General features: G+C 59.7%; 1 protein-coding gene across 1 annotated transcript; it reads right to left on the minus strand.

Annotated features, from left to right (window-relative positions):
- SCART1 (scavenger receptor family member expressed on T cells 1) lies at positions 1–24,375 on the minus strand. The gene is made up of 27 exons (XM_059661988.1): positions 24,309–24,375; positions 22,560–22,877; positions 21,460–21,756; positions 20,648–20,956; positions 19,940–20,245; positions 19,488–19,802; positions 19,097–19,411; positions 17,186–17,500; positions 16,965–17,033; positions 16,576–16,890; positions 16,257–16,292; positions 15,537–15,671; positions 14,851–15,047; positions 14,178–14,366; positions 11,964–12,042; positions 11,272–11,595; positions 10,403–10,714; positions 9,531–9,845; positions 6,984–7,289; positions 6,532–6,846; positions 6,141–6,455; positions 5,747–6,061; positions 4,902–4,970; positions 4,513–4,827; positions 3,861–4,007; positions 3,327–3,428; positions 1–2,771 (listed from the first exon to the last, which is right to left on the minus strand). The coding sequence occupies exons 1-27, from the start codon at positions 24,373–24,375 to the stop codon at positions 2,683–2,685; spliced, it is 6,186 nt and encodes a 2,061-aa protein (XP_059517971.1). The 3' UTR covers positions 1–2,682.
- Positions 24,376–24,661: the final 286 nt, after the last annotated feature.

Genomic DNA, 24,661 nt, shown 5'->3' on the forward strand with positions numbered 1-24,661 from the left:
CTCCCCCCTACATCAGTAAGCTTATATCCACTAAAAATTGAAATTATAGTTAAAAACATTCCTGCAAACAAAACCCCAGGCCTAGATGGCTTCACTGGTAAAATCTACCAAAAATTTAAGAAATAGATAAAACCAATTCAACCCAAACGTTTTCGTAAAATTAAACAAGAAAGAATACTGCCCAACTCATTCTGTGAGGTCAGTGTCAACCTTGTATTAAAACCAGAGAAAGACATAACGAGAAAACTTAATACCAATATCTCTTATACATTTAGCTGCAAACTTTATTAACAAAATTTTCTAAGGAAACTTTCTAAACACAATAATTATGCCAAGTGAACAAAAGCCAGCTGGTCCCCCCAACACCCAGAAGAGTACCTTCTGTATTAATTCCACTTATATAAATTCCCCAAAGTATAAACTACTCTACAGTGACAAAAAGTTGAACAATGATTAGCTGTGGGGGTGGAGAGAGACATACAAAAGGACAGGAAAAATCTTTGGGGACCAGTCCACTCCCCAGATTGCTGTGATGGCTTCCTCAATGTACACGTGTGTCAAGACTTATCACCATTTACATACTGTCAATATATGAAGTTTATTGTATGCTGTTAAAACAAAAATACAGCCTATAACTCTTGGTATGTAACTGAAGCGACATTACAAGGAAAGTTTATAAATTTACATGTACACATTAAAAAGAAGAAATGTGGAAAATAAGTGGTCTAAATATCACTACCAAAAAGCTACAATAAGTAGAAAGAAAAAGATTATACAGATCAGAGCAGAAACAAGTGAAACTGAAATCAGATGTTCAATTTAAAGAAATGAAGGAAGTCAAAGGCACATGTTTCCTAAGGCCTTGAAGATGCTAGTGAAATGGTTAACCCCTAGCAACACTGATCAAGAATAACAGAGCAGTCACAAAGTACCACTATCGACATTGAAAAAAGGCACATAAGTATAGGTATTGTAGACATTTAAAAGATAGTACAAAGATATTATCAATAACTTTATGTCAATGAATTTAAAATGTAGATAATATTGTCAGTTCATCGATAAAAAGAAATTCACGAACAAGATCTAAGAAGAAATAGAAAGCACGAATAATTCAATTATCTACAGTTTTAAAAATTAAATCTGAAAAGGAAAATTCCCCAGAAAAGAAAATTCTAGGCCCAGAGGGCTTCACTGTCAAATTCTTCCAAGCATTTAAGGAAGATATAAAATGAGGGCTACACAAAATTTCACAATTACTTCTTAAAGAAGGGAAATCTCCTAATTTTTATGAGACCTAAATAATCCTCATGCCAAAAGAAATGAGACAGAAGCATTTACAGCAAAGGAAAATTACACATCAAGCCCTCTTCTAACTATTGATCCAACATATTGCCAAACTGATTCCTGTAATAGAGATAATGAATAAGAAATAGGTCACGACAGAGGTTAGTTTGCTTAACCCAAGGTTGGATTAACACTTGAAAATCAACCAATGCAGCTCACCACAATGACCACAAAGGGGAGGAAATCATGGATCATCTTAACAGATGCACAAGCATTAAAGTCAGCACTTCATGATAAAAACCAAAACCCTTAGGAAATTGGCAACAGGCTGGTTTCCCTTCCTCTGATAAATGGCACTGACCACAAAAACACATCCAATACTGTATTTAATGGTGAAAGGAAATCGGGAGGCGCGCGGCCACTGTGCTGCCACATTCGATATGGGGCCGAGCGGCCTGGCCCTTGAAATAAGGCACAACAAAAAAGAGGTTAAAGGTCTAAAGGAAAGGAAAGGGCCCGTCATTATTCACAGATGACATGATTACACATGTAGAAAAGCTACAGGACACTTTGGACCCAATTAAGGAGAGTTTACAAGAAAAAAGAAGCAGCAGCCCCAGCCAGGTGGCTCAGTGGGTTGGAGTGATGTCCCATACACCGCAAAGGTTGCGGGTTCAATTCCCGATTCGGGCACGTGCCTAAGTTGCAGGGTCAATGCCTGATTGGGCAAGTACCGAAGGTGACGGATCAATGTTTCTCTCTCTCTTTCCCCCTTACTCTCTCGAAAATCAATAAACATATCCTCAGATGAGGATTAAAAAAAAAAAAAAAGGAAAGCAGATGCCTGCCCAGTGACACAGAGCCCTCCAGTGAGTGGTACCTGAAGATGTTGCTAAATATGTTTGTTTTTTGGGGGGTTTTTTTGGTTAATCCTCACCCAAGGATATTTTCCCATTGATTTTTTTTTTTTGAGAGAGAGAGTGAAATGGGGGGCTGGGGGAGAGAGAGAGAGAAATATGGATGTGAGACACATTGATTGGTTGCCTCCCGCATACGCCTCCACCAGGCCCAGGGATTGAGCCTGCAACCCAGGTGCGAGGGTCAATGCTCTAACCACTGAGCACACCAACCAGGGCTCGCCACGGATGTCGTTAAAGAAATGGCGAACATAACTATGGATTTCTACAGGCGTCTGTGTTTGTGTTGTGGATGCACAGGCGTGTGTCTCCCAGAAGGAATGGGGGCGAGGGGGCAGGGGTGGGAGGAGACGGGGTTTCACCTAGAGGCTTGAGGACAGTCCCCCAAATGCTCCTGTGTGTTTGGGATTCAACACCATCGTAAAGGGGAACCACGAACTGTGCTTTCCACTCTGTCAGCGGCAACTCTACCTCCAGGTCTTCACAGCGTCATCTCCTCCAGAGGAAATGCAGCCTCGTCGTAACCCTCCTCCGGCCCAGACTGTCCGTCCGTGAGGCTCGCTGCCCCTCCTGAAACAGGCACGCGAGGCGCCGGGTCACGGATCCCCCGGAAGCCACGTCTGATTCATCACCAGGGGCCTGGCCTGACGACGTCCCTCTTGTTAGGAAAGCTTAGCAGTGTCACCAGAAACACTTGACAGCCCAGCCGGCGTGGCTCAGCGATTGAGCATCGACCTCTGAACCAGGAGGTCACAGTTCGATTCCTGGCCAGGGCCCATGCCCGGGTTGCGGGCTCCATCCCCAGTGTGGGGTGTGCAGGAGGCACAATCAGATCAATGGATGTTTCTATTTCTCTCTCCCTTCCTCTCTGAAATCAATAAAAATATAAAAACAAAAACCACCACCTGACAGAGACCTCCGGGCATCTGGATACCGGGGCGCCTCAACCATCCGGGCACAGCACATGACTGGTTCTGTCACGCTCGTCCTCCAGGTGAGGACACTGAGGCTGCGAGCTCCAGCCACTCAGAAGCACAAGCACACCCCCTCCCCAAGGTTCCCACCTGCTGGGCCCCCCCACCTGGCTTCTGGAGCTGGGAACACAGACACCCTGATCCTCCTCACCCTGGGGCTCCTCCTCGATTTCCTCGTACAGCCCTGCGAGAGGCACTTCCCCGATGACATCATAGGTGGGCTCTCCAGGAGACACCTCCGAACTTCCCAGGCCTGCGGAGGAGTGGAGCAGGGTCACACTCAGACCCCCGGGTATGGATGAGTCCGTGGGCTGGGGGCGGGGGCAGGACTTTCAGGGGGGGAACCCCACTTCGGCAGCAGAAAGGCAGGATGCTTTGGGCAGGGCCTGGGAGGCTACAGTGATGGGACCAGGCCCTCCGTGCCCTCCCACCCCTGGCCACCAGCCGCTCTCAGCAGGGCCTGAGGCTGCTGCCCAGTGAGCCTCCAGGTGGATTCCCGGTGGGACCTCCTAGGGTCAGCACCGAGTCCCAGGGGCCTGAGGCTGACTAATTTCTAAGTCACTCTGTGTGGCCGAGAAAAGGCCACTCACTCGAAGTGAAACCCCACGTCAGGGACCCCAACACCAGTGTTCAGCTTCCGCTGGTTTCTGCCATGCCGGCCATCGGGACCGGTGGGTGCACACACCTCTCTGCTTGGCTCGTGTGATTCGCAGCAGGATCAGGAGGCCCAGGAGGCCCAGGAAGAGAAGACCAAGAAGTGCTCCCAGGACGGCGCTGACCGCCCTGAGCACCGGGCAGGGCTCTGGGTTCCACAGGGGAGCAGGGCCAGGCTCTGTGGAAGGAGAGACCATGAGCGGTTCATGGTGGCTGAGGGGGAGAAGGCAGCTGCCAGGGCCCACTCCCTCACCCTCAGGGGCCACCATGTGCTCCTGAACTGCTGAGGGGGTATCTGCTGGGCAAAGCACCCCATGATTGACTGGTGTGTGCTGGTGAGGGCTTGAGGTTTCCGCTCGAAAACAGTGACTATCATGGGTCCAAAACAGAGGCTCCTGAGCAGCCGCCCCCCCCCCCGCCCCCCTGCATGGCGCAGGGAGCTAGCTACTCCGGCTCAGTGAGACGCGCACAGTGGGGATCACTGTGGTCATTTTTGTTCTCTGCAAACAGAATGAGGCTGCCACACTGCACTTGACACAAACCCCAGCTCCCCCGGAGTAGACATGAGTTGGGGGTAAAAAAACAAGAGATGCCCCCCAAATGTTAGCAGAAACCACAACAATTCAGCTTCTTCCCAAGAGAACGCAGCGAGGAAACTTCCCATCACACGCCGGCCCACTCACCGGAGCAGCGCACGCCCGCGTCCTCCTTGTGCCCGCAGTCCGCACGTCCCCACGGCTCCGCTGGGCAGCCCCACAGGGACGCCTCGCTGCCCCGGCACCCCACCTCGTCCAGCCACACAGGCCCTGAGCCCGGACCAAAGGCGGCCCCGGCCAGGGCGCTGATGGCCCTGCCACAGCCCAGCTGGCGGCACACGACCTCCGCGTCCGCCAGGTCCCAGGCATCGTCGCACACGGTGCCCCAGGAGCCCGCGTGCCAGAGCTCCACGCGCCCGGAGCAGCTGTCCTCGCCCCCGCTCACGCGCACCGAGCCTTCCTCTGGAAAAGGGGGCTGTGGTCACTGCAGGGCGGGGCTGGGGTGCGGCCTGGCAGGCAAAGGGGCAGGGGAGTACCTGGGCAGCTGCGGGTGGCTGAGCAGTTGAGGGTCTCCCCGGGGTCCGGAGGAGTTCCTCCTGCCTTTTCTGTGTAGGAAAGTAGGACCCATCGGATATTTGCAAGGTTGGCAGTTTCAAATTCTGTGAAATACGTTTCCTTGTTCTCTTCCCAGCACCTGGAATGCCTGCCTCAGATGAGGAAAGGTCTATAGTATAGACTCTATACGTTTAGCCGAGGGGTAGGCACGCAGGGTGAGGATTCCCCACACTGGCCTGGGCTTCTCCCCGCAGCACATTTCCCTACGGGAAGCTGCGCACCCAGGGGTCCTGCTCCCCACGGTGGGGGAGTCAGGAGGTCTCAGAAGACTCCAGATGACCCGCCAGCTCAGACCCTCAGGGCAAGGACTCTCTAAGGCAAAGTGAGGGTGGTAGCGTCCTTCCTTAGACTCTACCTTCCTCTCGCCGCGACCCTTTAATCCAGTTCCTCATGTGGTGGGGACCCCCAACCATAAAATTATTTTCGTTGCCACTTCATAACTGTAATGTCGCTACTGTTATGAATCGTCAGGTAAATATCTGATATGCAGGATGTATTTTCATTGTTATAAATTGAACATAATTAAAGCATAGTGATTCATCACAAAAACAATATGTAATTATATATGTGTTTTCCGATGGTCTTAGGCGACCCCTGAGAAAGGGTCGTTCGACCCCCAAAGGGGTCGCGACCCACAGGTTGAGAACCACTGCCTTAGTGCAAAGGGGCTGCGCCATGACCGCTGCAGGGAATCCATGTCGGGCCAGCCCTGGGGCTCGATCCTTACAGACCGCCGCCCCCCCCCCCCCCCCCACGGCTCCCTCACCTGCACACACCACCCAGGCCTCCTCCTGGCTGGAGCACGAATGCTGGTCCCAGGGGGCTGACGGGCACTGCCACAGGGACAGGTCGTGCCTGTGCCGGCACTGAATGGAGGCCACCCAGAGCGTCCCGGGGGCCTTCCCGGTCCCCGCCGCCGCCTGGAGCTGTCCCTGCGGCCCACAGCCCAGCTGGCCACACAGGACGCCCAGGGAGGCAGGGCTCAGCGTCCGGCACACGCCTCCCCAGGTGCCGTTGTAGAACACCTCCAGGCGCCCGGAGCAGGGCCCGCTGCCGTCCCGCAGCCTCAGGTCTGTGAGCCCTGCAGGGGGAGAGGCTCAGCGAGAACCCGCCCGCCCGCCCGCCGTGCAGGGGGCCGCGGGCCGGGGGGCTGCACCGACCTGAGCAGAAGACGCCGGCGTCCTCCTTGTGCCCGCAGTCGTGCTGGCCCCAGCCCCCCGACGGGCACCGCCACAGCGCAGACTCGTTGCCCTCGCAGCCCAGCTCATCCATCCAGATGCGCCCGGACCCGGACCCGAAGTGCGCCGCCCCCAGGGCGCCCAGGGCGTGGCCGCAGCCCAGCTGCCTGCACACCACGTGCGCGTCCCGCAGGTCCCAGCCGTCATCGCACACGGTGCCCCACGCGCCCCCGTGCAGCACCTCCACGCGCCCCGCACAGCGGCCCGGCCCCGCGGCCAGGCGCACGCGGCGGCTCCCTGCGGAGACACCCGGTCAGCGCGGCCCCGGCTCCGGCTCCGGGCGGACGGATGCGCGGGCCGGGGCCTCACTCACCAGCGCACACCACGCCCGCGTCCCGCCACGTCCCCGCCGGCACCAGCCGCGACGCGGACACGTTGCACTGGGCCAGGCGGGCCTCGCTGCCCAGACAGCGCACGCGGCTCAGCCCCACGCCGGCCCCGCGCCCCGGGGCGGCCGCATCGTAGGCCCGCTCCGCCTCTCCGCACCCCAGCTGCCGGCACACCACGCCCGCGCCGCTCACGTCCCACGCGTCGTCCAGGACGCGGCCCCACACGCCGTCCAGGGACACCTCCACGCGGCCGTCACAGCGGCTCTGCCCATCCCGCAGCCGCAGGGCGTGGCGGAGACCTGGGGAGAGAGGCGGGGCGTGGGAGGGGCTGGCAGGGCGAGGGGCAGCACCCTGGGCCTGGAAAGGGGAGAGGACCGCCCCCCGCCTCAGCCCCGTCCCCTCCCAGCCCCTCTGCCCATGGCTCTTGCTGACCCACCTGAGCAGACCACGGAGGCCGAGTTTCCCGGGGCACAGGCCGGGGCGCCCAGGGTGCTCACCGGGCAATTCCACAAATAGGGCTCTGTCCCCGCACAGTGAAACCTGTCGGGCCAGAGGGGAGCGCTTCCGTGCCCAAAGTGACCTCCTCGGGGCGCGGCCAGGGCACTGCCACAGTTGAGCTGGTGGCAGAGGACGGTGGCGTCTGCCAGGTCCCAGTGGGCGGCACAGAGGGGTGCCCAGGCCCCCTGAACCTGGAGCTCCACGCGCCCCTCACAGCTGCTGCTGCCGTTGACCAGCTGGAACCCTAGGGTGGGGGGGGGGTTGAGGGAAGAGGGTGTCAGCATTGCTCCCGACCCTGCAGACCCTTCCTTAGTGCAGGCTTCGTTCAACACAGCCACTCCCGCACCGGGGAAGGACAGCTGGGAGCAAGCAAACATCTTTGGGGAGTGACATCGCTGTCAATGGCAGGTAGAGAACACCAAGATGGAGCACCCTCCGCTGCAGTGACGGTTAACCTGGGGAAACAGGCAAAATCAGCTTCTCCAGGAGCCTGACGTGCAAGCAGAAACAGGATCCCAGTGAGCAGCGAAGTGGTGGAATGCTGCCTCCGTGCAGGCAGGAAGGGGACACTGAGGCAGACCCGCTCTCTGCACCGCTGCTGCTTCTACTGACCCGCCAGGACCCCGGAGCAGCAGAGCATCACCGCCGGCCGTGCTCTCAGGCCCTGATCACTAGAACCTCAACCTACGCTGCACCCTGGAATTGGGAAGGAAAGCCTGAGACATGGCAGAGGAGGGAACCCCCAAACTGCACCTCTCCTCTGAGTAATGTTTAGGCTTATTCAGGGACATGGAAGCCTGCAACACGCTGATAAATCTCAGAGAGAGGTGGGGAGGGGGGCGCACGGGAAGAGATGAACCAAAGAACTTATATGCATACATGCATAACTCATGGACACAGACAATCGTGGGATGACGGCCTGGGGAGGGGGTGGGAGCAGGGGGAGGGGGTCAATGGGGGTGGAGGGGGACTCTGTAATACTTTCAACAATAAAGATGAATTTTGAAACACAAATAAATAATGTTTAGGCTTGTAAAACTGTCATAACCAACTTTTTTGAAAACTCTAGTATCTAATCAAAAACTTACAACTAAGAAACACTTAATGAAGCAAAAACTTGGCAAGTCTGGCTCTGCCAGGCAAGAAGGAATGCTAAGGCAGAGTTGAAAAAATGGCCTGCCCCAGCCTTGAAGCTATGCTCCAACAAAGAGCTAATATGCAAAGACTGGACGAATTTTATGTTTTATTTGTTTTGCATTTAAGAAAATCTCTGTCAAATTGCTATCACCACTAAGATAACAAAAAAAATAAAATAAAATAAAACGAGACCTCATTGGTCACACATGAGAAAGAGTAGAATCTTTACACAAAGAGTGTAAAAAGTCACTTAACAAACAACTGTGACCCACAGCAATTAGCAGCAACAAACAGTGGGTGGGAGAATCTGATTTTTAAAGTAACCATACTATAGTAATTTAGCAATGTCTCGTTTATGCAAAGTATCAAGAAACTATGACACATTCACATGGAAAAACACACACAGAAGCTGTCCCTGAGGAAACGAAATCATTATACTTACTAGATAAAGACCTTAAATAAGTGTCTTAAATGTGCTCAAAGAGCTGAAGAAAACCAGTTTAATGACATCTCATGATATACGGAATTTCAATAAAGAGATATCAATTATTTTAAAAGGAACTAAAGAGAATTTATTGACTTTAAAAATAAAATGAATGGAGCCTGGCTGGTGTGGCTCAGCGGTTGAACATCTACCTACGAACCAGGAGGTTACCATTGATTCCGAGACAGGGCACATACCTGGGTTGTAGGCCTGATCCCGTGTGGGGCGTGAAGGAGGCAGCCAATCGATGTTTCTCTCTCATCAGTGTTTCTCTCTCTCTCTCCCTCTCCCTTCTCTCTAAAAATCAATAAAAACATATATATTTTTTAAAACCAAACAAAGCATGAGCATCCCAGTTGATGCAGAAAAAGCATCTGACAAAATCCAACAGATTCTCGTGATAAAAACACTCAATGAACTAGGAAAAGAAGGGAACATTCCTCAGCATGATGAAGGGCATTTATGAAAAACCCGCAGCTAACATACTCAATGGTGAGAAGCTGAAAAGTTCCCCGCCCCCGCCTCCCCCTCCCCCCAGGTCAGCACTCCTCTCACCACTGCTGTTCCACTTTATCTTGAAAGTTCCAGCCAGAACAATTAGGCAAGAAAAGACATAAAAGGCATTCAGGTTGGAGAGGAGGAATAAACCTATCTGCTGAGGTTCATAGTGATCAGGGCCTGAGAGACATGATCTATACAGAAAATCCTACAGACCCCACATTGAACGATTAAAGCTAATACATTCAGGGAAGTCGAGGGTACAGGATCAATACACAAACTTTAGTTGTATTGCTATATAGTGGCAACAAACAATCCGAAAGGAAAATAAGAGACAATTCCCCTTACAATCACATAAAAACTTACTTTCCCCCGAGCACCTGAGCCCGGCATCCTGGCCATGCCCACACTGGTGCCCAGGCGCCCGAGGGCAGTGGAACAGCAGGGACTCGTTGCCTGCACAGCGGAAGGCCTCCGTCCACACGGACCCAGAGCCCTGGCCGAAGTGCGCTGCCCGGGGTGTGGACAGAGCTGAGCCACACTGCAGCTCCCGACACACCACGTCGGCCGTGGCCTGGTCCAGGTCCTGGTCGCAGACGGCGCCCCATGTCAGGCCACGCCTCACCTCCAGGCGCCCAGCACAGGGGTGCTCGCCGCCCGCCAGCCGGGCCTCAGTGTGTCCTGGGGGCAGACACTGGGCTGAAACAGCCCCTCAGGGGCAGGGCTGGAGCTTTGCAGGCCTTCCCGCCCTCCAGTCCCAGGGGGAGGAAGGACAGGAGGACCAGAACCACCTGCTGGGCCAGCCCTGAGGGGCACCGGGGTACGTGGGACCTGCAGGCGGGGAGGACCCTCCCATCCCTTGGCATCTCACTCCTATTCCGACAGCAAACATTCATTTCCCACCCCCTGGGGCTCCACCAAGCCGGGGTAAGTGAACACAGCCCCCATGCCCATGCACTCGAAGGGCCCAGGGCTCCCACGTCTGCCCCCGCCCCCCACACACACACACACCCTCCCCTGACTTGGATTCTGTGTCCGGCCAGCACTTTAGTCACTTGGTCAGTTTAAACCCCGGCACTAGCTGCACCCAGTACCTCCCAGGGCAGGGATGCAGGCTGGTGGCAGGGCGTGGACAATCCCCCACACCCCACCCCGCCTCTCTAGTCAGTGGATGGCCCCTTCAGTCCCCTGAACACAGCTATGAAAGGATGCCTCCCTCACAGACTGCACGTCCTTACCTGAACACACGACCTGCGCATCTGTCGGCAGGTTGCACTGGTCCTGAAAGTTCATATTGAACCTGCAGTTGAAGATGCTGGACTCTGTTCCCCGGCAGGTCACGATCTTAGGTCCCCAGCCCCCAGAGCCCCCGGTGAGGTGGGGTCTGGACGCCTGGAGCACGGGGCCACACCCCAGACTCCTGCAGAAGACACTCGCCTCCTCCACGTGCAAACCGCACGTCATACCAGGGTTTCCAGACAATCTGATCTCAAAGGTCCCCGCGCAGGGGCTGCCTCCGCCGCTGAGCCCCACTTTCGCCAGCGTCCCACCTGCAGAAGCACAGGACCCGCCTGCTGCTCACCTGCGCCCCACCGGCCTGGGGCGCGCACCCCACTCTGCACACAGCGGCTCCCGGACAGAGGGTTTGGCCTTCCGGGGAGGCAGAGCCCTGGGTTTCTCTGCAGAGGCAATTCTTTCCCTCCCAGGATCCCCCAGGAGGGGCGGCTGCTCCCCCTCCTGCTGCCCGAAGGCCTCCAACAGGGACGGCAGGACTGAGCTCCAAGCACTCCAGCTTCTGGGACTTGGGCGCCCTGGGAGCCCCGCCAGAGCAGAGGGGCCAGTGGGAGAGGGAAACAGGCTCCCTTTTCTCTCGTGTGGTCCCCCTGGGGCCCAATGCTTGACCATTGGCGGGAGGAGGCCAATGAACCCCGAAAGGGCTGCCCTGGGTGTGCAACCCGCAGCTGGGAAGCACAGTGCCCCCCACACCTGAGCCATCCCGGGCCCTGCTCCTATGGGGCCAGGACAATGCCATGAGGGCCTGAGGGTCACGGTCTTGGGTCCTGGGCTTCCACCCAGGGGCTGCCTCTGACATGCCCCCGCCTCCTACCTGTGCAGTGGACCGCGCCGATGCACTCACACGCGCAGCCCTCCGGCTTCTCCCACGACCCCGGGGCGCAGTCCCAGAGTGAGGCCTCTGAGCCCTGGCACCTCACGCCCTGCAGCAAGGAGGGCTGCCTCTCCTGGGGCCACATCACGTAGGTGGGCGCCACGTGGGCCCCGCCACAGTCCAGCTGCCGGCAGACGACCGCCGCCTCCTGCAGGCCCCAGTGGTCCCCGCACACTGGGCCCCGCCGGCCGCCCAGCTGGACCCGCACCAGGCCCTCGCAGCGGTTCCCGCCTCTCAGCAGGGCCACGGACTCCGCCGCAGGGCCTTGGGACAGAACACAGGGAGGTGGAGGTCGTGCGTGGCCCGCTCGAGAACGTTTTGTCCGGAATTTTCAAAAATTTGAAATCGAATTTTCGCCTTCCCTCCTAATCTGTACCCTTCACTTCAATTTCCTCGTTCTCTCACGCTCGGGGTAGATGACATTTACGAAAGAAAATGGTAACAAAAAGGAATGGCCTTTCCCCGTGGCTTTTCCCACGTGCACGGGTCATCCTCACTCGCCTGCGAAGGGCTGAGACAGCCCCCACCCCAGGCCCCGGCCGAGCTCCCGGGATGCACACACCATGTGACAGTGTCCCCTCCCTTGACAGGCCGTCCTCTGAGCCCCCAGCCCTCAGGCCAGCAGCACTCACCCGCAGGGAGGGTCCAGCAGGCCAGGAGGAGGGGCCACAGCCGCCGAGGGGACGATGCCATCCCTGGGCACCTCTGTTGCTGAGCCCCTCAGGCCCGGGAGGTGTGCTCCGCACCGGCGCGGGCGGTGGACTCCAGCTCAGCGCTGAGCCATCTGAGAAGGAAGCCCGTGAGCCCCGCCCGCCTCCCCCGTATCAGTGCCACCATCTGTCACGTGGAGCAGAGGCTCAGACACCAGGCCTGGGCCCAGGCAGCCCCACAGCACATGGCGAGGCCGGGGCTGGACTCCTGCAGGGCCAGGTGAGAGATGGGCGGGCGACAACCACCTTGGAGCCAGGAGCCGGCCCGTGGGAGGTGCACCTCTCTCTGCCTCACACAAAAGGCGTGTGGATGAACACGGATCGTTCAGTGTGTCATCAGGACCCAGCAATTGGACCAAAACCAGCAGGAACGTGCATGACCTGCGACCAGCAGGAGGAAGGGAGGCAGACACCTGTCTGCGAGGAGGGAGTCCTGGAAGAGCACTGGACGCAGATGCGTAGAAAGGAAGGCTGGGAAGCCCTTTAGCATGACGGTTGACGAGTGCGTACGTTAGCGCGTGTTTCCAGTGGGAAACGCACAGGAAGCACTAATGTGCGCCCGATGCATCGCTGTAGCTCATGCTTACATCTGTGCCTCTGTTCAAAGAAAAGTTCTCAAAGGATACAAACCAAGGAGAGTGCATGTATTCATTTCGGAGAGAATAATGGTTTTCATTTTCTTTTTGTTTATTTTATTGTGCATGGTTGTGTGTGTGTGTGAGGCGGGCAGTTCATTTTCTTCCTTGGCTCCATTAGTTTTAAAATGTATAATCATGCCCTGGCCAGTTTGGCTCAGTGGATAGAGCGTTGGCCTGCGGACTGAAGGGTCCCAGGTTAGATTCCGGTCAAGGGCACATGCCTGGGTCACAGGTTTGATCCCCACTAGGGGGCATGCAGGAGGCAGCTGATCCATGATTCTCTCTCATCAATGATGTTTCTATCTCTTGCCCTCTCCCTTCCTCTCTGAAATCAATAAAGAGATATTAAAAAAAATTATAATCATGTGTATTATTTTCTAACCAGAATATCATCAGTGAAAGTTACTTTCCAAAAGATTTGCCAGAGAAGCAGTTTAAGAGAGGGCAGCTCGGTCCTCCGCCCCTTCCCGAGAGGGAGGCCGACCCTGTGGGCAGGACCCTCTGTGCTGAGGCTCCGCCCCTCCCACACCGCAGCCTGGCCATGCACTTGGCCCAGCACCCAGCTCGGACCTCGGGAACACCTAGCATGCACTGCGAGCCAGGCTGGCCACCTCTTGAGGCCAGAGGGAGGCTCCTGTGTGTGTGCACAGGGGTGCAAGGTGAGCTCAGACATCCAGGACACTCCTTGTCGCCCCAAGGCTCTGTCAGGAGCTGTTCCTGCCACATTCCCAGGGCCCAGCAATTAGCCTTCCTCACCCACTTCACCCCAGAGGCCCCGTCCAACCTCTGTGGACATCACCCCATCTCCTTCACCGGGCTTCCTGTCCAGAAGGGACTGACTTTCATTGTCTGCAGCACAGTGGTCCTGGAGAGCACAAGCTGTGCCTCTCTCACAGCCCAGGGGGTGGGCACGGGGGGAGAACTGGGGGTGGGAGGCAGTGCTCAGAGAGAACCCCCAGCCGGCTGGCCAGACCCTCAAGGGAACCCTGAGAGGCGGCCGGTAATTGCTGCCATCACTGGGAGACCCTATAGATGAGGGACTCACAGGATGATTTAACCTGGTCCTTCCCAAGACATTTACATGGGAGAGTGAGTCAGCAGAGGTCAGATATGTGGTCATGTGTGAACCTATCCCAGACCCACACAGGGAAGAGGACACAGAGAAACACTTCCCACAGAGGGTGTGTGAGGTGTGGTCAGGGAGGTGTGGTCACAAAGGGCTCTGTGCGTCATCAGGGCAGGACAGCTCTGGGTGCTGGGGACCCTGGCACAGCACCTGAGCCAGGGGGAGGGCTGTCTGCAGGCGAGAGTAGAGTGGCCAGGAGCTGGTTCACAGGGAGCCCACCCCACACCCTGTAGAACCTTCGGGCAAAAGGCTGTGGGTGAGGAGAGTTGAAAACACTCAGAGCCCATATCAGGCCAGAGCGAGGCAGAGGGTTGGGGGGTCGAAAACAGAACCTGCCCACGGTGGATGTCTGGGGAATGTTCTGAGGTGAACGAATGGATGGATGAATGCGTTCAAAGGGAGTTTAATGGCATCTTTTTTAGAAATGAGAAACATGAAAGCTCCCAGGAGTCTTGCTGGTGTCCCCGATGGCCAGCTCCTGGGCATCGCATCCTGCAGCCGGGGCCACCGCGGTTTTCCGTCCCAGCCTGCCCTCTGGGGCCCGGAGGGTGCGGAGTCCACCTGTACTTAAGGGGAGAGACATGCATGGTGTTCTGAGCAATTCCTCGGAGCCTCCAGGACGTCTGGGCCCTGGTTGGTCATTGCACCTCAAAGCCAGAGGGGCAGACAAGGATGGACAGCGAGTGGGCGTGAGAGTAAAGCGGTGCTCACACGTGTCTCCTCCCACCATCTGCTCCCCCGAAAGCTGACTGGGAACAGGGTTCTGGAAGGACTCTGTGCACAGCCATGAAAAGATGCCCAAATAAAAATCTAGGGCCCTCCCTAAACGCCACGTCTGCTCATAAGATTCCAGGGTAACAAGCAACTCTGAAGGGACAGCCGCGTATCAAAGCCCAAGCCCGACAGCAGTGAGGGTTACAGACACACAGAGAGGGGGCTCCTGGGATCTTTAAATGTAGGCGCTGGCCAGGGCAGAGCTGTGGACATAGGAGCAGTACAGCAGGACAAGCACAGCGGACGCCGCGGCGCACAGGTGCACACCCACGGAGCTCAGGGCCGTCCCCTCCTCCGGCTCCTCCTCCGGCTCCTCAGGGCCTGGCTCGGGCTCCCAGGCATCGTCATAGTCCTCTTCCGGCAGCAGGTCCTGGGGCACACTGGACCCTTCGACCTTCTCCCCCATGGGGACAGCTCCAATGTCCTCATAAACAACTTCGGAGGGCCGGGTCCCCCACATTCCAAAACCTGCAAAGGCCACACCCAAACCTGCAGTCCTGACACTGCTGCTGCCTAAGGCCACAGCTGCCGGCCCCCGCAGGGTGGGACCCTCGACCCCTCAGCTCCTCCTGCCTCGGCGCCCATCAGGAGCACAAGTAACACACCCTTCTGTGGGCACCCAAGACCAGAGAGCTCCCCAGCTATTCAGGTGATACAGGAATGGGGAACACTCGAGCCTGTCCCACCCCAGGCAGCCCTAGGACCACGAATCTTCTCACCCAGCTCCTCTCAGAAGCAGAGCAGAGCCCAGAGCCCCCTGTCCCCGACAAGTCGTGGGTCCCCGACAAGTCGTGGGTCACTGACAAGTCGTCACAGGGGAGATCGGGTGACACCCAGCGTGCAGGGCAGTGACCAGGACAGAGAGGGCCTGCAACAGGCTGGGCTCGCAGAGTATGCCCCCCAGCCCTCCCATCCCCAGGCCCTGTGTCACCCTCATAGGCCATGCCTACCACCTACCTCTGCAGGCTCCTCTGCGGTACCACTGCACCCCCAGGATCAGGGAGACGCAGCCCAGGAGAGTGCCCAGAACGAAGCAGAAGATCATGGGCAGGGTCCCAGCCTTGAGGGAAGGCAGTGGGGCCAAGGCAGGGCCTGTAGGGACAGTGAGAGGCGGGTCTTCCCTGAGCGCTTGCACTGCCTGGGGAATTGTGACCTCTGGCCTGGACCACCTGAGTGGGGGGAGGGGCACCCAGAAGCGAGATGGGCTTTGTCCTGCTCCTCCCCCAGAGTTGGCCCTGAGGGGGTCACACAGCTCAGGGCCAAGGGGGAGGGCACAGAAGGGAGGGGCAGAAGGGCAGCTCCTACAGTCCTGACAGCCACTGCCCTCACCTGTGCTTTGGACATAGCCACGTTTCTAAGAGGCCACAGCACACGAGGGCCAAAACCTCCAGTTGGCAAGAGAAAGACCCCAGAAGTAGCTGGGACAGGGCCCAGGCCTGCTGTCCCTCTTCACGGCTCTCCACCCGGCTGGCACAAGGACGGGCAGCCGTGTTCCTCCAACCACAGGGCGTCTCCGGCACTGCGGCCCTGCCCCTGATGACCTCAGCACCCCCAGACTGCGGCACAGGTGCCCACAGGAGACTCCAGGGCGCCCCTCCTTGTAACCCCATTGCAAGCTCCTCTGGGTCAGGGTCAGACCGGAGCGTGTGGACTGAGGGTGAGGAAAAGCACACCCACCTGATGCTGGTGGGCGGACCGTGGTCCCTCTGTCACCTGCAGGAGAAACGGGCCAGACCTTGGGGCGAGTAAGAAGAGGCGGCCATAGCCCTGAGCAGCCCAGGCCCTCTGAGCAGTGCCCCAGCCCCACTCAGCCTGAGCCTGTCATGTCTTTGAAGCCCCAGAGAGGCAGCCTGTGCCCCACCCCTCAGAGCGACCTAGCACAGGGGCAGCCTCGGGGCCCTGGGAGCACCCACAGTGGGGGGACACGCCAGAGGAGCTCTCCTGAGACCCCCTTCCCAGCCCCCAACTACCCCCCCGCCGCCTCCTGCCCACTCACGGGAGCAGCGCACGCCCGCATCCTCCTTGTGCCCGCAGTCCGCACGTCCCCACGGCTCCGCTGGGCAGCCCCACAGGGACGCCTCGCTGCCCCGGCACCCCACCTCGTCCAGCCACACAGGCCCTGAGCCCGGACCAAAGGCGGCCCCGGCCAGGGCGCTGATGGCCCTGCCACAGCCCAGCTGGCGGCACACGACCTCCGCGTCCGCCAGGTCCCAGGCATCGTCGCACACGGTGCCCCAGGAGCCCGCGTGCCAGAGCTCCACGCGGCCAGAGCAGCTGTCCTCGCCCCCGCTCACGCGCACCGAGCCTTCCTCTGGAAAAGGGGGCTGTGGTCACCGCAGGGCGGGGCTGGGGTGCGGCCTGGCCGGCAGAGGGGCAGGGGAGTACCTGGGCAGCTGCGGGTGGCGGAGCAGTTGAGGGTCTCCCCGGGGTCCTGCGTCGTTTTCGCTGACAATCCTATTGGATTAAACAGGGGCCGTCCCAGAGTCAACGCCCCGAAAAGCTTCAGAATGAAGTCTGTGAAGCCCCAGGGATGCCCGGGCCCGCAGCCACGGGCCAGTGCAGCCCCTGAGGGTGCCCAGACCCGCCAGAGACCGCCAGGGGCCCACCTGTACAGGTGATCCAGATCTCTTCTCCGTGGGCACAGGAGCGCGGATGCCACGGGGCTGAGGGGCACTGCCACAGCGTAGAGTTTTGCAGCCTGCGGCACTCAATGTTGTCCAGCCAGGAGACGCCCAGGCCAGTGGGGACGGGCCTGTTCTCCAGCCAGCCCTGCTCCCCACAGCCCAGCTGCTTGCAAATGATGGACAAGGAGTTCTCCTTCAGGGAGTTACCGCACACGGCGCCCCACGTGCCGTTGTAGAACACCTCCAGCCACCCAGCACAGAGCTGGGTGCCCCCTTGCAGCCTCAGGGCCACGGACTCTGCAAGACAAGAACAGTCAGGCCAGGGGAAGTCTCTGAAGGAGGGGCCCCAGCACTGAGACCGATGCCGCTCAAAGCCATCGGACCAGAGGGGCCCTGGCGTCGACCCCGCACCCCCACAGCCATCTCCCACCTAAGGAAGCAGCCAGCAGTTAAGCACAGGCCACCAGCGTGACGCCCAAGCTGTAACGTCTTAGCAGGTGTGCCAGCTGATTGTCTAGAAACCCAACCTTGGAAATTATTTGAAATACAAAATAATATTTTTGCATAAGATGACCCATTTAGCAGTGACTATAAAAATTTAAAAAAAGAAAAAAGGAATTAGCCCGGAGCATTGGGACACAGCACCAGTCCAGGCTGGCCAGTGTCCAAGGACCGTCACAATACCATTGGCCAGTGTAATTCCAACAGGGGGACTAAATATTGCCACATATCCGAGTATTAGGCAATCCTTTAAAATTGTTATGAGGGCCTATATCTCTATATACCAGGATCAATGAAGAAAGTTGGGTATGAATTGCATGTGACAGTCATAACTGATTAAAATAGGCTTAGAGAAAACACGGGAAGGAAATACATCCGTGACACATTACAGAAGTGGTCACAGATCTGCCTGTGTCCACGCTCCTTGCAATGAATGAGTCTATTCCCCGCCCACCCAGTCTGGCCTCCAGGCTCTGGCCAACGGAGTGAGTGGGCAGGAGTGACCGTGCTGTTCCACGCCTGGGCCTCTTGCTGTGGAGCCCTGCTGCCAGGCTCGGTCCTATCAGGAACAGAGCGTCCCCCGCCCCTGCCAAGCTGGTCCCCAGCAGCAGCAGCTGCCTGGGGAGTCCACCAGTCAGAGGAAGAACTGTAAGGGCATGAAAAACACAATGACAGCCTGGCCAGCGTGGCGCAGTGGTTGAGCATTGACCTATGAACCAGGAGGTCAATGGTTCGATTCCCAGTCAGGGCACATGCCTTTGTTGTAGGCCTGGTCCTCAGTAGGGGGCAGGAGGATCTCTCTCATCACTGATGTCTCCATCTAGCTCTCCCTTTCCTTTCCTCTCTCTGAAATAATAATTAAAAAAAAAAAAAAAAAACCACAACAGAATGACTGAAAAATATACAATCTTCTAAACATAGTTTAGGAAAACTTTCCTAAAGCAAAATAGGAACCAAAAGCAATAAGAAGAGATCACACTTGGACACCCAACCCCTCCCCAGGCGTCTCCAGGCTCAGGCCCCCAGTCAGTGGCAAAATTCTGTCCCTCAACCACCATCCCACCCAGACAAGAACCCCATAAAGAGCCTCAGATGTGTGTGAGCTAAAAGCCTTAAAGATACTCTGGAAAAAGTCCTGCAGCCGGTTAAGCATACACCCAAAGGCGCTGGCACAGGACGGAGTGTGAGGTGACCTCCTGAGAAGGGGGGAAACCGCAGGCATTGCAGTTCCAGGACCACACCGAGCATCCACTGTGGAGTTCTCCTTGCGGGGAAGAGCGGAGGCCCTGGACCCAGGAGCGAGCCCGCAAAGGGCCAGCGCGCGCTGTTACCACGAAGACACCACGACCCTCAGATACCCGCTGCCCAGAGAACTCAGCTCCCGGGACTGACCTGAGCAGAAGACGCCGGCGTCCTCCTTGTGCCCGCAGTCGTGCTGGCCCCAGCCCCCCGACGGGCACCGCCACAGCGCAGACTCGTTGCCCTCGCAGCCCAGCTCGTCCATCCAGATGCGCCCGGACCCGGACCCGAAGTGCGCCGCCCCCAGGGCGCCCAGGGCGTGGCCGCAGCCCAGCTGCCTGCACACCACGTGCGCGTCCCGCAGGTCCCAGCCGTCATCGCACACGGTGCCCCACGCGCCCCCGTGCAGCACCTCCACGCGCCCCGCACAGCGGCCCGGCCCCGCGGCCAGGCGCACGCGGCGGCTCCCTGCGGAGACACCCGGTCAGCGCGGCCCCGGCTCCGGCTCCGGGCGGACGGATGCGCGGGCCGGGGCCTCACTCACCAGCGCACACCACGCCCGCGTCCCGCCACGTCCCCGCCGGCACCAGCCGCGACGCGGACACGTTGCACTGGGCCAGGCGGGCCTCGCTGCCCAGACAGCGCACGCGGCTCAGCCCCACGCCGGCCCCGCGCCCCGGGGCGGCCGCATCGTAGGCCCGCTCCGCCTCTCCGCACCCCAGCTGCCGGCACACCACGCCCGCGCCGCGCACGTCCCACGCGTCGTCCAGGACGCGGCCCCACACGCCGTCCAGGGACACCTCCACGCGGCCATCGCAGCGGCTCTGCCCATCCCGCAGCCGCAGGGCGTGGCGGAGACCTGGGGAGAGAGGCGGGGCGTGGGAGGCGCTGGCAGGGGCAGGGGCGGCACCCTCGGCCTGGAAAGGGGAGAGGACCTCCCCCCGCCTCAGCCCCGTCCCCTCCCAGCCCCTCTGCCCATGGCTCTTGCTGACCCACCTGAGCAGACCACGGAGGCCGAGTTTCCCGGGGCACAGGCCGGGGCGCCCAGGGTGCTCACCGGGCAATTCCACAAATAGGGCTCTGTCCCCGCACAGTGAAACCTGTCGGGCCAGAGGGGAGCGCTTCCGTGCCCAAAGTGACCTCCTTGGGGCGCGGCCAGGGCACTGCCACAGTTGAGCTGGTGGCAGAGGACGGTGGCGTCTGCCAGGTCCCAGTGGGCGGCACAGAGGGGTGCCCAGGCCCCCTGAACCTGGAGCTCCACGCGCCCCTCACAGCTGCTGCTGCCGTTGACCAGCCGGAACTCTGTGGGGACGGGGTGTCAGGCTCCCCTTTGACCCGGACACCCAGCAAATGGCAATTTCTTTCTTTGCACCCCGTGTGGTGGCCACCGAGCTGTCACCTGGCTCTGACCAGATCCCTTGTTCCCCAGGCTCAGCACTGGCTCACACATCTGTGCAGAGAAGCCCACACTTCGTGGCCTGCCCTGGGCGGGCCGGGGTAGAACATTCTTCTAGGACCAGGCTCCCACCCCCCTCTCCTCCCCTCCCCTCAACCCACAGCAGCCACTTCCTCTAACCGGAACAGGACACCCTCCTGGCTGGAGGCACCTCTGTGCGCTGGGTTGGAACACCCAGGAGGAATCCCAGAGGAAGGCTGGTGGGAAAGTAGGCAGGGGAGCCTCAGAGCCCACCCTCCCGGCCTCACCTGAGCACCTGAGCCCGGCGTCCTGGCTGTGCCCACACTGGTGCCCAGGCGCCCGAGGGCAGTGGAACAGCAGGGACTCGTTGCCTGCACAGCGGAAGGCCTCCGTCCACACGGGCCCAGAGCCCTGGCCGAAGTGCGCGCCCGGGGGTGTGGACGCGGCCATGCCACACTGCAGCTCCCGACACACCACGTCGGCCGTGGCCTGGTCCAGGTCCTGGTCGCAGACGGTGCCCCAGGTCAGGCCACGCCTCACCTCCAGGCGCCCAGCACAGGGGTGCTCGCCGCCCACCAGCCGGGCCTCAATGTGTCCTGGGGGAGGAGACAAATTCTCAGTCAGGAGCCGGTGTTCTCAGGTAAACAGCTCACCTGGAGCCATCTCCCTGGACCCCAGGGCGCTCCGGCCAGAGGAGGTCCTCTGTATACAGGCATTGTGTCCGCCAAGCAGTGGACAGACTGACAGCCAGAGGCCGGTGCGCCCTGCACGCAGAACAAAGCAGGGTCCCTGGGTGCTTCCCCCAGGACAGAGGTTTGGGACACCTGCTGCAGGCGCCCATGCATGTCACAGCCTGCGCCTGCCCAGGTGGTGGCATCAAGGCCCTGTCCAATCTTGGAGGCAACGTCAAGGCCCTCAGGCCGCAGGGCACTGCCTCAGCCTGCCCCTACTCTGCGGTGGATGTGGGCAATGCCCTCTCACCTCTGACTCAGCGCTTTCCTCTTCTCTCCCCCGACCCCCACCTGCTCCACTTCCTCTGAGCAGCAAGCAGCACAGGTGTCCGCGAGGGGAAGGGGGGCAGGTGTGGGGGTGGCCTCACCTGAACAGACCACCTCTGCGTCTTGCTGGAAGTCGCAGCCGCTGCGGAGGTTGTTGTTGAGTCTGCAGTTTCGGATGGTGGGCTCCGTGCCCTGGCAAGTCATGTACTTCCCGCCAGGGCCTGCATCTTGGCGGGAAGCCTGCAGCGCGGGGCCGCACCCCAGCTCCTGGCAGAACACTGTGGCCTCCGTCTCATGCAGGCCACAGAGGCGGTCGATGCCGTTCAGGTTCCTGATCTCGGGGAGCCCGGAGCAGGGGCTTCGGCCCTTCACCAGCCGGATCTCCCGGAAAGTTCCGTCTGGAAAGCACGAGCCACACTCAGAAGGGGCAGCCGCTGCTGTCCCCACCTCAGTGGGGGCCTGCGGCTGCCCCCACAGACATTTCCACTTGGGCAGGGCAGCTCCCAGGCTCTCCACCCGCCCGGGGTCCCAGCCCCAGAGGCGGGCCCTGCTCCTTCCTCGGGTGTCAGTGCTGGGCTGAGGGGGCCCCTTCCGACCAGGCAGTCACACAGGGCCCCTCGCTCAGAAGGACCCCCTCAGAGGGGCCGCGCCTGGTGTGATGCGCTGCTGTCATGCTCCTGACAACCTACTCGTTTTTGAAAAGGGCGCCTGCACCCCACAACCCGAGCAGTGGGGCTGCGTCAGAGGCGGGACCCTAAGTGCCCACAGACAGACACCCTGCCTCCGGGTGAGAAATCCTGATTAGATACCCACGTGGGCCCCTCAGCCTCCTCAAGTGTCTAGAAGACCGGGCGCCCCCCCCCCCCTCTGTCCGACCCCTGCTCCTCATTCCAGCTGCTGCTTTACTGGGTCCTTGGTTTTCCCTGTCTCTCCCCGGGAGCCCAGCTCTGCCCGCGGGAAGGTGCGGGTGATCCCCAGCTGCGTGCCCAGCACCTAGAACAGGGCCTCGCAAGGACATGGAATGGAGATGAGACTGGGCCTGGCTAGAGGGGCCAGGCGGGCTCCTGTGCCCAAAAGGAGTCCACCCAGAGCGCCATAGACCTGCCTGCCTCTCCTCCCATCCCCCTCCCCTCCCACACCCTGTCCCCTGCCTCCCCCCCTCCCTCCTCCTCCCCTCGCCCAGGTCCCAGCACTGACTTACTGGTGCACAGCGCCACCACCATCCACTCGTGGGGGCACTGGGTCTGCGTCCACGCCCCGAGGCTGCACTCCCACAGGGAGGACTCGTCCCCCCTGCAGGACACGTTGTGGAGCACGGGCTGCCGCCTCTCATGGGGCAGCGGGACATACTTGGGGGCCCCCACCGCCTGGCCGCAGCCCAGCTGCCTGCAGACCACCGATGCCTCCGCCAGCGTCCACTCCTGGTTGCACACGTGTCCCCACACACCCTCGTGCTGGACCAGCACCAATCCGTCACACTCACTGTATCTGTTCGCCAGTTTCAGGTTGCCCGGTCCGCCTGCGGAGGGACAGGCCAGCCTCAGCGGGTCAGACCACTGGGTGCCAGGGGAGGGGAGGTGGAGGGTGAGCCCAGTGATGATGGCCTCTGCATTTGCCTGGGGCCACCCCCAAGGCCTTGCTGCCGGTAGAGCCAGATTAGAAAAGTGACCCGGAAGCTTGCCCCCAGCCACACCCTTCCTAGGCCTCGCACCCTGGTTTTTTCCTCAGCCCCTGGCAACCCCCACCTCATCACAGCCCCAGTCCTGGGCTGGTGCAGGGAAATAAAACAGCGGCCCCAGGACTCCTGAGAGGGGGGCCACCTCGTCCCAGCCTGGGTCACCCCAGACCACCGCCAGGGCTGCCCGCGGGGCCCGGAGGAAGCAGGCCCTCCCACCTCCCGCTGGGGCCTTCAGCGGCACTGCTCCACCCGCGCCTCCTCCCGGCCTCCCAGCCTGTGAACTGCACCAGTGCCCGAGTCCCTAACACACAACAGGGCCCCTGCAGCCATTCCCCCGCCCCCACCTCCCTGCCACCAGATTCCCACCCCACCACCTGGGTGCCCCCTCTGTCCAGCTGTGTCGTCATCTCCTCGCTGGACCCCGGGTCAGCCTGGGCAGTGACGTTTTCTTCCGTCAGTCAGCTTCCAGGGTACCGAATGCTGCTACCCTCTCCTGCCTCCCTGCCCTGACACACACTCACACTCGTACACTCACACGAATGCACACTCACATGAATGTACACTCACATGCATACGCACACACGCTCACATTCTTCTCTCACACGCATACATGCACACGCACCCATGCTACTGTAGGCAGGTCCCGCAGGGGCTCGGCCTCACCTCCGTCCTCTCCATGCTGTTCCTTCAGGGCTGCATGCAGGCCCCTCTCTGCAGCTTCCTGCCCAGGACTCTGCCTCGCGGCCTCTGGACCAACAGCTCCCACACCCCTGTGCCCCCAGCCTGGTGCGGCATCTCCCTGGGGCTATAGCTGTCCTCCATGTCCCAGCACCGGGCCCAATGCTCAGCCTCACCGCCAGAGGTAGCAACGTCCCCCACCCCCGCCTCCCAGCCCTGCTCCAGGGCACAGGGGGTGGAACAGCCCCCTGTTGGACCCATCGCACCTCCTGTCAGTCTAGTCATTGAGACCAGACCCCAGCCATGTTCCCTCATTTCATCCAGGCTCTGACCCAGCCCACACCCTAGGCTCTGAGCAGTGGGACGGGGGGCCCTGGGTTCACCCTGGGAGGGGACCTGCTCAGTGTTGGGACAAGAGTCTCCAGGGGTCTGAACGTTGGGGTCCACATACCCTCCTACCTCAGGATCTCCCACCCCCTCCGAGCTGAGCGAGACCCCGGCAGCTGGTCAGAGCAGGGGGTCCTCACACCTAGCACCTCGGCATCTACAGAGCCGCTGCCTCCAGAAGGTTCCGTGGATGAAGAAGAAACTCACCGATGGGGACTGCCCGGAGAGTGAGGAGAAGGGGCCCGACTCCCAAGGCCCAGAGAGCTGCCCTCATGGCCCCTCTGCCCCCGGGGCGTCCGCCAGCTCTGGCCACTGGGCTGGGGCAATGGCAGGGATGGACCCAGGGTCAAATGTACAGGCGTGGGGGCTGCCAGTGGCCTCCGGGGCCAGTGGGGACAGCGAGAGCCTTTCCAGGGCTTCTCTGTGGCTCCTGCTCTCGGTCTGTGAGCAGAGCAGCCAATGGCCTCAGCAGCTCTGAGCATCGCCAGGCATGCGCAGAGGGCCCAGCTGTGGGTTTCCTCTCCTGCTGGGAACTGCTGACGGGGCGGCTTCCCCCAGAC

Source organism: Myotis daubentonii, chromosome 13 (assembly GCF_963259705.1).
Source record: "Myotis daubentonii chromosome 13, mMyoDau2.1, whole genome shotgun sequence".
NCBI classification, from domain to species: Eukaryota; Metazoa; Chordata; class Mammalia; order Chiroptera; family Vespertilionidae; genus Myotis; species Myotis daubentonii.